The following is a 13,396-nucleotide window of genomic DNA, read 5'->3' on the forward strand; positions in this document are numbered from 1 at the left end:
TACACTGACCTTGGCGCCTGCAAGGCTGTTCCTCACTCCTCTCACTCTCCCAGCTGCTGTGTGGCACAGTGTATTTTTTCCCTGTCTTAAATATGCTCTCACAGAGGTGCAAAACAACATCGCTTATTGGCTCGGCTCAGGTCAGCAGTGGGGCCCTTACCTAACATGGGGCAGTTTCTAGATCCTTCTCACAGAAGCCACCCATATGGCCCCCTGCTACCAAAACCTTGCCACGTAAACCCACTACACTTTCGGAAGGTGAGCTTCTGGAACTCTGCAAGCTCAAATACTCAAAATTCTCTACAAATATTTTCTGGTATCTGGTAGCATGAACAACTTTCTGTTACGTTTTTTTCCAGGTTTGTGATGTGTTTCCAGGCCACATTCTTGCCTTAGTAAGGCTACAGTAAATGACAAGGAGAACTGTACTAAACATATAAATTGAATTTCTTCCAGGAGTGTTTTCTTTGTTTTCCATTTCTGTTTCTTTTTCTGGTGAAATGTAGTGATATTTTTTTCTCCAAAGAATGATGTGTGAGGATGGGCTTCTGAAGAGTCTAGATGGTGGTTTCATTATAGCGTGGTAGGCATAAGCTTTAAGCTAGATTAATGAACTTTGAATTTGAGCTTTTACTGTCTTGGAAACACTTGCATCTTCCTGTCACATATATGAGCTGTCTTCTTACAGCTTTATCTCCTTGCATAAAATGCACATAAAGCCTAGCTTAATGGAAAAGATTTGGTCCTAGTGTATCAAATATCCAGAGAAAAGCTACCTTTAGTCTTCATGGTGAAGAATTCTTTGCATTGCCTCTTGCTTTGTGTGGATGCTCATCTAAACCAAATTGCCAGCAGCCATTTACTACCCTCATCAGTTTAAAACGTGGTAACAATCTTGTTACAGAAATTTTTCAGTACGAGTGAATGCTAACGCTTGCAAAAGACAAATTCACTTTGAATCTCTAATCGTGTTACCTTTATTACTCCTTGAATTTCAGGGAAGATGAGCTTGGTCTTCAGATGCTCTGCTTGGTTAATTGCTAGTACGCGGTGATTGGATTTCTTCCCATCTTCAAGCAAATGTGACAACTGCTTTGCTAATGGTTGCTTTACCAACAAGTATTTCTAAAAATTTAGTTGTTGTCAAAGTAAATGCAAATAGCTTCTAAAAGATCTCTCTAATATTTATTGCGCGTTTTCATCAGGAAGCAGTACTGCCTGGTTTGTCTGTCTTTAGCAGATATGAGATAGTATACTTACATAAAGAATATTAAGTACTAAGGTAGAAGATGGCAATTTATTTCTGCTTAATTTTTCTACTTTGTGGTCAGTGTGATTCCTGTTGCATCCCTTTATTTCAGCTAATTTACCTAAACTGTTTTTACCATCAGAGTGAACAAAATTTAGCCTTATCTTTGTTATGTATGCTAGTGTAAGGAGCTACCACTTTGTTTTGAGTTTGGTTCATCTGTTTGTTTTTCCTCCCTTAGAAAGTTGCGCTCAGGTTGTATTGAAAGACAGAGGTGAATATGCCTAGGGAACAGAAGCTGTCAGCAGAAACCTGCGCATAATACAGGTGGCAGGTCTGGGAATAAGAAGGAAAGTGGATTTTTTTTCCTTTGGAATGAAGCAATGTTTTAAAAGATAAGTCAATAAGCAAAACATGATGGTGAGCCTGAGTTTTAACTTCACAAACGAAATGAAAGCGGTTCCATTTTCAACAGATGGTTTAAAAAACTTAGCTTTGAGTATCAAGTACAATTCTTAGCTTTTAGATTTTTCTTAATACTTTTCCAGTGGCTCAGGTAGGAGACGAGACACATACAGACTCTTTTGCTATCCCAATCTATTTCTTGGTGTTTCATGACCAGGAGGGATGAAAAGCCTCCCCCTCTCTTGCTTGCTTTCTGTGCACCCCTGGCACCCTGTCTTGCCACATCACAGGGCTGCGATTTTTAATGCCTCCTTGTCAGCACCATTCCTGTTATATTGGTTTGATATTTCTGAAATACAAAATTGACAGCAGGGTTTTTTTGGCTTTCACTAGTAAGGAATTACTAGTGAAAAAGAAAGGTGTTTTAATTCAGAAAACATATAAAGGAATACGAAGCCTATGCACGGTTGATTGTTGGTGAGAACGTGCGTGTAATAACAGCAAAATGGCTTCCCCCTACTGCCTTGCTTTTTTTTTTTTTTTTTTTTTTTTTTTTTTTGCTAAAACGGAGGTCAGCCAAGGCATATTTCTCCTTCTCAGCTCTTTCCCTCTGCGGGGCTCTGCTTTGATTTTTCCTTGCCAAATAGCATAAAGCTAAGATTTTTCTTTTTCATTAAGATTTTTCTTTTTCATTTAGACATTAACTAAAGAAATACACTTTCCTAAAACAAATTGTTTTTCCCCGCTGGTTCAGAAAGTAGTTCTCTCTCCTGAATGCTTTAGTTGGGATACTTCGACTCAGAGTGCAATTATTTCTACTTGAGAAAAATGGTGATGTTTCGCATTCCTTCGGCGGGCTGCATGGGCTGAGCACAACCCTTCCCATCCCGATTGCTCTCCTTCACACAGCCCTGCTAATTTTCAAGGTGAATGAGGCCATTGTGTGGCCTGCAGGGAAGGTACCGTTGTCCCCATCTGATCCTTTGCTGTGCAGGTGCGTCCTTTATGGAAGCATAAACCTTGAGTTTATAAAATGTTATTGTCTAACTTTCTGGATGCTGGCATTAGTCTTGGGAGATAAGGCTCCATGGATGACTGCCTATAAAGGGGGTAGCAAGGAGTGAGGTTGCATTTCATGTTGAAGTGTTTTGGCTCTGGATGGGAGGAACGGGGCCGTCTTTGCTGCCCACTTTCCCCTTGGCTCATGAGCATCGGTGCCTCGGGGCAGAGGCTGCCAGCATAGCCGAGGTCTGTGTGGGCACGGTGATAGGAGCCCATGCTGTAGCCACACCGCGTATTTTAAAGGCATGACACCACAGCAAAGTAGTGATCCAAGTCTTATTACCCAAACTAACCACTTAGTTTGTGTTGTAGAAGCTGTAGTTTCCCAACATCTGCAGCGTGTGTTACCTAGAGGGACACTGAATTGAGAAGGTCCTGTGCAGCCTGTGTGTGTGTCCTGTTACTGTTCCTACAGCATGTTTTTGGGTGGCCTAGACGTTTCTCAGTGTAGATTTGGGTTTCACCACAATGATGCATAAAGACAACATTCACTGTAAACCTTACCTTCAAGTAGAAGGCCATTATCTCCACGTTCTTCAAGTACCAAGATTGACTTGGTTTAGGAATGACAGCACCAAGTTTAATTATGCTTTTGAGGAGGAAAGTCATCTGTGAGGGAGATTTCGTATACCAACCTGTATATGAGTGTAGGATGTTTGCTGTTATGAACACTGTGATGGTGATGAGAAGTCTAAACAGTGAACGTACAAATTTTCAGCCTACGAATTGCTGGTGTGCGTGTAGGTGATGCTTAAGGCAGTTTCTGGATGTTAAAATCACCAGGGTGTCTGGTTTTATTTGGTTTATACAAGTACTGTTAACGCTGTAAAACTGGCGCATGTCCACTGGCGGGGAATTACTTGATTTACAGCTGCTGGTACAATATTAAATGGCCTCCATTGCCTACGTCCTGATGCTGGTGTAGATGGCACCGTGCTGTTTTCTAGGCAACTGCTTTTTCAAGAAGCCTCTGTTGCTTTGGCAAAGTTTGTGTTTCGTGGCTGGGTTTGATTTACGAGTTTTGGGGAACCCTCTGCCTCTGAAATACGCTGCCAGTCACGTGAACAAGGTTTTATTGCGTCCAGCTTTGGATGCTTGGATAATTCTGATGTGGTTGACTACCTGAAAGTTTGGGAATTGCTTCTTTGATGTTACCTGCTTCGTAAGAGAAATTGAAAATTGGGCTGTGCTTTGCCACCGTGGTGCTGTATCTGAGACTGGGTCACTTCCCTTAAACATTGTTTTTTCATTGAGATCTTTATTTGTATGCTGTCTGTTTCTTTGTTGAACTTGAGTCTTGGATTTGATTTCAAAAAACTGAACTGAGAAAACTTGCAGTCCCAAACGAAATAAATTGCAGCAGCACCTTCCAAACAGTGTTAGGCGTTCAGAAAAGTCAGATGGGAAGGCTTTCACACCATGCATTCAAAATTCATGCTGCTAAGCACTGTGAAGCAGCCGAAACTGAATTCTTGCATCAGGTTAGTGTCTGGAAAAACTGCAGAAAGATCAGAACCTGCAAATGAACGGTGAGGTTTAAAACTAAATACCAAATGGGATGTATTCAGGAGGAACAATCTATTTCTTCACCTGGATAGCAAAACATAGTTGTGGCAAAAATAAAAATGTGGTTAGATATTATCATACATATAGCGTACACTACCATGTACTTGATGCAAATAGCCAAATGAGGATTGCCACGCACTGTAGTTTGGAGCAGAATATCTCTGCTTGAACTAGCAAACTTGTTATTTTCAGACGTTTTGCAGATAAGCATAAGGTTTTCAATCAGCCTGTATAATAGATTCCTTAATTTCTGGCACAATGCAGAATTACTCTTTTAGATTTAAATACTTTCAATAGTGTTAGTCGTGACAGAATGTGACAAAGAAGGGATGAAATTGCTTCTCTTCCCTCTGAGAGTTGCAATTTTTGACAGCCATGTGGAATTTGTTCTTTGTTAAAGTGACAACAATTCTAATGTAATTAACATGATGTCTGCAGAGCTACATAGAAATTAATTTCCAAAGGAGGAGAAAGCTTTAAATTACTTAATATATTTCTTACATGTTCAATTGCTTTAGGAATGTATTCTATTTATTTTGGGTTCTGTCACTATTTCAGCTATTTCATTGAACCTTTTTTCTAATAAAAAGGTGAATACGTACTTCAGCAGACTTGAAATTATCAAGATGTGTTGTTGTGTTTTTTTTTTTTTTTTTTTGCAGAAATGGAAAAGTTAGTGGTTATATCAAAACCTTATACTAGTTTCTAAATTTCTTGAATGATGTTAAATTCTGCAACATGAGTATTATAACTGCAGTACCAAGAACTGTGCTTGTTTTGCTTTAATTTTGCTAGAGAACACATTTAATAATGAATGCATTAAGTGAGTTTGTACTGGAGTTAATGGTTAGAGTCAGGAGATAATGCTGAGTAAATAGAAAATATAGTAAATTAAAATACAGTGAAGTAAAAGAAGTAAAGTGCTTGGCTACATTAATGTGACTTAAGATACTAAAAAGGGGAACAGAACTGCTTGTAGCTTGTTTCAAAGTAGTTTGTATCTGCATGGTTTCTTACGTGTACTCATTTAAGTCCAAGAAGAGGTCTGTGGCCCATGCGGAAAAGGGAAGGAGCTACTACATGCTGTTCTTGACATACTGTCTGGAGGGCAGAAGGGCTGTCTTTTGGGGGGTGGGGAAAGGGAATCTGTTACAGTGTCTGTTCACTGATCTTGATGTAGTGCTATATTTTTTTTAAATTTACTGATGTACTCTGCTTAGAGACAGACTTCTTGGGAAATGTAGTGAAATTTCAGTCATGCAGCACATGTAGCCTTTTATTAATAGTTTCTGAAATAAGTTGTTTAGACTTTATTCATTAAAGCTGGTCAACTCTTCAGGACTTTCTAAGATGTCTTTTTTTCTTCTCCATTTTTTTCTTAAGATCGCGCTGGAAGCATCAGTACTCTTGATTCCTTAGATTTTGCAAGATACTCTGATGATGGCAATAGGGAAACAGACGAAAGAGTAGCAGGTAAGTTTTTATGATTTGGGAATAACAGAAAATTGACTTCACAGTTTGCCTTGCTGTTTGTAGCAGCAGTGTATTTAGATGAACATTCCTGAAGATGACTAAGCTTCACACTGTGGTTGTTTAACTAGTCACTTAATGCATCAGATTTCAGACACTTCTACTATAATCTACTATAATTATTGTAAATTTTCAGGCAGGTGTATTTCTGTATGATGTTAGCAAGCAATATTCTTGAAACTTGGACAAAGTTTCTCACAATAGAAACCTACTCCCTTCTAATATTTAGCTGAAACACAAAATGTGTTCCATGTAGTAGTCCGTGACTATGAGCTAGGTAACAGCTTTCTGATGTACAGATCTGCAGTGAATCATGAGGTTAAACATAGTATACGTTTAGATCAAACGTGCTTTAAAAAAAAAAAAAAAAAAAAAAAAAAAAAAAAAAAAAAACATTTGGGGTTTTCAGTTCCACAAGTCATCTTTGCTACAAATCTTAATTGTAGTGCTTTTCTTCTCTTCCCACTTGATTTCTGGACCATATAAGATCTTTTTTCAAAGAAGTGTCAGGGCTTTTTGCTTCTTGTAGTTGTTCTGAAATTAAGGCTGTGGAGTTTGAATTTCAGGATTTTCAATTATCTTATCAAAGGCAGAGAATGTTTTTCTTTTACATCTGAAATTTTTATAGTAGTTTCTTTTGCATGTGAGCTATGTTACTATAATCCATGCTTTTTTCAAAGATCAGATATTAAGCTGTTCACAGCTTCTCCAAAGAAATAAATAAAATCTCTCTAGAATATGCATCGTATTTTTCTTCCTGTCAAAGATTGCTGCTTAACATCCTAAGCACCTGAGAATTGTCCATGCTGTGACCTTTGTTCACATTTTTTAGCTTTATGAAACCTGAAGTGATGCAAGCAGTCATACCTCTGCTCCACGTCACTGTTTCTGCTTTATCTGAGCAGAAACACTGGCAAGTACAAAAGCACAGAAGAGGATGCTTAAACATAATTCTGCAAAGGTTCTTGATTCTGAAATTTCTCTCTCAGTTAACCTGAAATAGCAGCCAGTATTGAACCACAGAAAAGAAACAGGGGTTTTAGGATATTGTCATTTTTCTTATGCAACCTTTGTTGCTGAGGTAGAGAAATAGTGGAATCCACAAACATGAAGAAGATTCATGTATTTTGGTGCTCTGGTCTGAAACTATCAGTAATTATTGCTCTTTGATTTATGTGAAAACTGTCAGATTCTTCCAGTGATTGAATTCCTGTCTTTTGCAAAGTAGATTGTCAGTTTCAAGGAGCGAAAAATCTCAAAATACGCAGTTGCTGTTCTAAACAAAATGTCTCTTAAGGAACTCAGATATTTCTGAATCATGTTCTGTAATACAGTGCAGAAGCAGGCATTTTCCTGATCTTTTTCATCATCTCTGTAGATTATTCCAGTATGTACGTAATCTTTTGTGGGAGTTTGGCCATGGGGGTCGACAAGGTGTCCACATGGTCATTACGCCACGATCCTTCTTGGCAATAGTATTACTGAAAGAACTCGCTTGATTTTTGCTTGGAGCTGTGTTTGGTAACTGACTTGTATTAGAGGTGCTTATGGAAAGTGAGGACCAGGCAGAATTGGCATCTAGTTAAACCTTTCATCTTCTGATGGAACATTAATTACAAGATATTGATTGTTTCCAGCATGGAATCAATATATCCTAAAATGAAATATTAAATGTAACTCATTATGTACTAAAATATTTTTGAAGACTATGTTATATTAATTGGCTACTTCAATGCAATAGACAAGCAAATTATTTGGCAGGATATTTACATTGCATTTCTGTGTTCCTTTAGAGAGATTTTTCCATGAGTTAAAAACTGATGTGAGAACTTGACCAAAGAAAGCAATACTAGATAGTAAGATTTCTGGATGTTAGTGAAGACTTGAAGTTTTCTAGAACATCCTATTTCTGTTTGATTATAACTGCTTATGATCTCATGCATCAATTCTGTATGCAGCCTTCAAGCAATAAACTGACTTGCATGGAATTGCCTTCAGAAAACGTGCATATTAAAAAAAAATCAGTTAAAATACCTCAGTAGAGATTTCAAAACCTTTCTATATCCATCTCCTCCTTTGAACAAAATCTGGCTAATAACTTCTATTTTTGAAGTTGTTCTTAGCTACAAATGTGCTTTGAAATGTAAGTAGTCCATCCTGCTTATTTCTTCTCGTATTCTTTCTTCTTAGTAAAGAACTTTGATCCATAGGAGGTAAAATTCTAATGTATTGCAAAAGCTGGAGGCCATGATCTGATAGTCATATGTTCTTTTGATAATTCTCAGGGTTAGATTTGAGTAGTTTCTTTTTTTAAACACATTTCTCATGCTGTTATCTTTGTGGGTTTTTTAAACATTTGGACACAGTCCATGATTCCTATTATCAATTTCCTAGTCAAATGTCAAATGAAGGATAAAAAAGAAAGTTGTATCAGTCATTGAAATAAACAAATCCTGAGTCAGAAGGACTTGAAAAATGAAGTTATAACATCCCATACAAATACTTGTTTATATTGGAAAGCACCAAATCAAAAATATCTGCGTGTACTGTCCAAAGCCTTCATGTTTCTGTTTTTGCCCCTATGGGTGGTGCTACTTAGCTGCCAGACTTCTTTTACCTGTCAAAAAAAAAAAAAAATATATATATATAGGAAATACTGGAATCCATTTTTCCCAAGAATATTTCCAGTTATTTCCTGTCTGTTAGTCCAGCTCATTCCATCTGAAGTTAAAAAGCCTAGAAGCAAAAGTCCTTTGAAGAGTTTGTGTGAACTTGTTTGGAAAATCTGATCAAAGGAAGTGAAGTGAGTCTCTTATCATCAGCTTGACTGAACAGATGCAAGTTGCAAAGACCCATCAGGATGTGAATGAACACTGCAAAACTAATTGTATAGAAAACATCTATTTTTTTTGTCGTTTACCTGATCTTAACATGGATCTAGAGTGCTGTGTAACTAATTGGATAATGCATTCATAATACACAGTTTCAAAAAATGTATGCATTGTTAAATCTTGCAATGTACTAGGTAAAAACAACTTCTTCTATAAGACTAAGTACAGAAGCAGTTGGTGCTAAGATGAGGTCAGTACTGAAGGATTTATGAGGTAGGCTTAGTAAACCTCCAAATAGGAATTTTCATAGAACAACCAGAGTACAGAAGACCTAACTTGAAGTCAAATACCCTCCAGTATTCAGTGTAAAAAGGTCATCCCATGTTCTGCACTGAATCTTCTGCCATATCTTAGCCTGACTGCGCATGTATGTTTCTGATCTAAAAACACTACTTTCTGTAATTCACAGTATTTAGCATTGCTAGCCTACCTTGGATGTCTAGTGTTCTGATAATTTTAGAAATGCGATGCTGTTATTTCAGTGCTAATAAAATGAAAAATCATCAAATTCCATTTCAGTCATTTGTGTTCTTTGTTTTTTTCTGTGTTAATTTCAGGCTAAAATGTGTATCTTTGATTAGCACAATAAAATATTGTCACTGTCAGGGCTTGGAGAGAAGAGACAAGTTCAAAAATTCACTTATTTTTGAGGATTTCATGTTATTTAGACTTGTATAAATGTTTCTGCTTCTTGCAGAGCCCTTTTTTAAAAAATAAATAATATTAAACACAATTCAGAAACCAAAAAAAAAAAGACAAAAACAACAACAAAAATCACAACAAAAACCCACAATAGAAGTTTGTAATACTTGCTACTACTTGTTTGTAGTCACTTTCTAATGTTGTGTGTTCAATTTGTTCATACTGGAAACGGACCAGTTCCTGTCTTCTCATTTGCTGTCTTATGCCCCGTTTAGCAGTTGTGCATCCCCTTAATTTTTTTCAAGGTTAGTAGACTCCAAGGGTCGAATCTAAAGATCAGTCTGCTCTATCAGATCTTCTTTGTAGTTGTCAACTTGGACACATTAATGAGGTTAATGAGTTAAGTGTTCACTTCCCAGTCTTAGAATGATAACAAGTTCTCTGTTAATTTGCTCTTAAGTCTCCAAATGATCGTAATTTTTGTAGCTTGATAGCCATCCCTAGTACAACTTTGACTTTCAGTTCTACTTGTGTTGTGTCCTGAAATGTTTTATGCAAACAGTAAATATGGTCACTTCTTTTCTTCTTAGGACTTGTATCTGGGAAGTGGAAATTAGGAAACATCAGGTCTTGAAGTATACTGTGATACTAGCTTCATTGACAACCAATTTCTTCTCATTGACAAAAGATGTAGGCACAAATCCATTGAATGTAATGGGATGTCATACACCTTTTAGGGGGGTGAATTTAGGACCTCTGGAATAGTTCTGGATTGATGGAGGAACTTGAAAATAAACAGCAATAAAACTTTTAACAGTAAGTTCAAATTCAGAGAAAGCTAGGTAAGCACAGGGGCCCTTGATGCTGTGCTTCAGAGATCTACTTCTAAATAAAAATATTGGAATGCCATCAACGTCTTCACAATGTCAAACTAGAGTCCGAGTGTTGTCTGAAGTATTTTTGTACTGAAGTTTGCAAAAGTCTGACAAGATAATTCTTATGTAGAACGTAGAATTCAGAATTCATGTGTAATTGTGTTAAAAGCAACACACCATGTAAACAGAAGTAAATACTGAAAAATTTTAGAAGTACTGTTTATTCCTTCAGCTTCCTTGCCTTTGCCTAAGAAGAGTGCTGTTCGTATACATCTCAAATCGTTCAGTATCACAAATCACAAGTTGTTCTTTATAACTAATGTTCATGTAACCATGAATTCATGGGTCAACAACTTCTGAAGTCATTAATAAGTGAATGAGTAGAGTAAGATCCTTGAAAAAAAAATCATTTTTAAATTTCTAAGCTGAGCAGACAAGCCACCCATTACTCTTATGCACTTTTTTTAAGTGGTAGATTAACTACATAAAAACTGAAGCACTTAATTCTTGGTCTAATCCTTAGTTGCTTGCTTGAAAATTGAATTCTAAGTAGGGCTAAGTAATTTCTTTTCAGAATAACAAGTGTAGTGATTTGAGTTCTTTAAAAAGGAAAAGTAAGACAGCCACCTAAATCCAGAAAAATCCAGAAGGCACTCATAGGAGGATTAACCAACCTCATAGCTCCCAGTTTCTGCTCTCTGCTTTCCTGATGAAGAGAATCAATTCAGTTCTTTTCTTTCCTAGGCTGTCTGCAATAAAGCTCTTCTGTGCATCATTCTCGAGGAGTGTAAACTCCTTTTACCACGTACTGTAATTAGTTGCACACGTTAAGAATTCAGTCAAGCATGAAGTTAAACTTCAGCAGACTTTATCAATGTTTTTAAAAGGTTAACCTCGCAGAGGTATGCAAGCATTACAACAGGAGGAGAGAGGGGGGAAGAGACCAGCTGTGTTTTTTTTTTTTTTTTTTTTAAAGAAGTCAGTACATCTAAATGGTCAGAAAGAAAGGAGATAGGGGGTTGCATTTTTATTTAAGAAGAGAATCTCTACTAATGAAATCATTTGTTCATTATTTTAGATGTTGAATTAAAAATCTTCACGTGTTTTGGCAGAAGATTCTATCTCAGAATAACTTCTAAAATAGAGCTTCTAATCATAATTAAATGTTACTGAAATTGTAACTTTGCAAAAAATAAATTAAAAACTTGGAAACAAGCTTCTTTGAATAAAAGCCAAATGTGTGACTTCTAGGTACACTAAGGTTTGCACAGTGGCAATTATAATGATTACATCGCTAAGGCAAGGAAATAAGGTACAATTATAGCAATCCTGTTTTGTAGTGGAATGGTACAGCTGTTGTGACAGGCTGTGAAGTGACTTCTTCACAAATATATTATGCTCCAAATCTTCTACTGTATAAAGAAAAACATGCAGCAGAGTAATCTTTTAAGGTTCAATGGGGAAAGTCCTAATGGCTTCTAAGAAATTTCAGCATCATCACAGTTAACTAAAAAATTAATTCTTGCCGTCTGACATGGGTTTGTCTGACATGAGTTTTTTGGCTTTCTACGCCTTCAGTCATGTCTTATTCCTATTTTCCTTGATGAGATTCCTGAGTTTTTCTAGTTTGTGTTGTTTTTCCAACTTTTTTTTTATTATTATTATTTATATCATTCTAGTGCAGGGCACTCCTGATCTGCAACTGTTCTGGTCATTGGAAAAAAAAAAATCAGAATAAAATGTTAACACAAAGTCATTTCCATCAGAAGAATTAGTGAATTTGAATTCTTTACTATTTTCAAAAACTAAAAAAATTAGTAGTTTTCAACTTAGAATTGTAACTGTCAATTAGTAAATCAAATGTAAGGAAGTACTAAAATGATCAGATACCTTACTACTACAAGAGCATTTTCTAACTTTGTTGCACAGAAGTATTTGCAGATCAGCATTGCTGACTACTAGAGAGATTTTATACATTTTATTCATTGTATCCTCAGTTGCGCTTTTATATCGCTGCAGTAAAATTCTGTGCATCAAACAAGTTCCTTTCATGTAGCAAATGTGGTGTACCGTAGTTACTCCTTCAGTTGTTATGGATAAATGCAAACTGAGTGAATCTTTTTTTCCATGCATGCAAAAAATTCATAGTGATCCAAAAATTCTTAGTCACAGATGTTCCAAAAAGGAAACTACCTTTTGTAGTCTTCAGTAACATTTCTTACAAGCAAGAGCCAATTCAGCATTTCTGCCATGTACTGTCCTCTGCAAAAATTTCAAAATGCCATGTTAAATTATTTCCAGGTAATGATTAAAAGTCACTCAAATATATTCTTGTTAAAAGCAACTGCAACACTTCTCGTTTTGTGTGGGGAGCAAAATTGAGTAACTTAGAATAGTTTCAAGTAGTTTAACACTTTGGTATCGTAGCTGTTTTGTGCTTATCACGTATATTTAATTACAAGACTCATTATTTATCATAACTGTTTATTCAAGTGTAATTAATCTGGGAATTAATGGAAAGCATGGAAATTACCTAGCAATTCCCTAAATAGGCTCCTTCAGATGCTCTAACTGGCTATTAAAAAGGCACGTACTATGTTTCTTGCAAAAGTACAAGGCTTTATAACTTGACACCGCAGTGTAGATGTTGTTTAAAATTAAAACACATGAGATTCCAGTGCAAACAAAGCACTCCTGGCCCTTTTTGGAGGAAATAACGGAATGTGAGAAACTCATAACAGTAATGGAAGCGGGAGCAGGTGGAAGTGGCAGCTTTTGTATTTTGGAGTCTCAAAAATAGCCCTAAACGATTGCAAGTGTTGCATAGTCAAGACTCACCAGAAACTTTTAAGAATAATGGATCAAAGACTTTTTTTTGTAAGCTTCTCTGTGAGTATTGAGAGAACTGCATATTTTGCTTTTTTGTCTTGTACATCTCTTTAGATTTTGAATTCCCTTCAATACATTTAATTAACTGAAATTATTATGTACTTCCTGAAAATGTATAGTGAAACAAAAAGCTTTTAAAAAGAGATGGGTTTTTAGTGAAAACATGAACTATGTTTCAAATTCTGCCATTTGAGGTAGTAAAATTTCAGTATATACATTTATTTTCAAAAAAAGAAGACAAGTACTCAATGGCACAGTACATTTATTTTAAGGTTTCAGCATTGCTA

At 36.3% G+C, this 13,396-nt stretch overlaps 1 protein-coding gene across 3 annotated transcripts in view; it reads left to right on the forward strand.

Moving 5' to 3' along the window:
* RELCH (RAB11 binding and LisH domain, coiled-coil and HEAT repeat containing) overlaps positions 1 to 13,396 on the forward strand; it is a 72,758-nt gene that overhangs the window by 10,434 nt on the left and 48,928 nt on the right. For all 3 annotated transcript variants that reach the window (XM_084282011.1, XM_084282012.1, XM_084282013.1), the window contains exon 2: positions 5,666 to 5,755. In XM_084282011.1, coding sequence (XP_084138137.1) covers positions 5,666 to 5,755 — 90 coding nt within the window. The remainder of the gene's footprint in view (positions 1 to 5,665; positions 5,756 to 13,396) is intronic.

The sequence above is a fragment of the Netta rufina genome (genome assembly GCF_964035555.1).
Source record: "Netta rufina genome assembly, chromosome: 2".
NCBI classification, from domain to species: domain Eukaryota; kingdom Metazoa; phylum Chordata; class Aves; order Anseriformes; family Anatidae; genus Netta; species Netta rufina.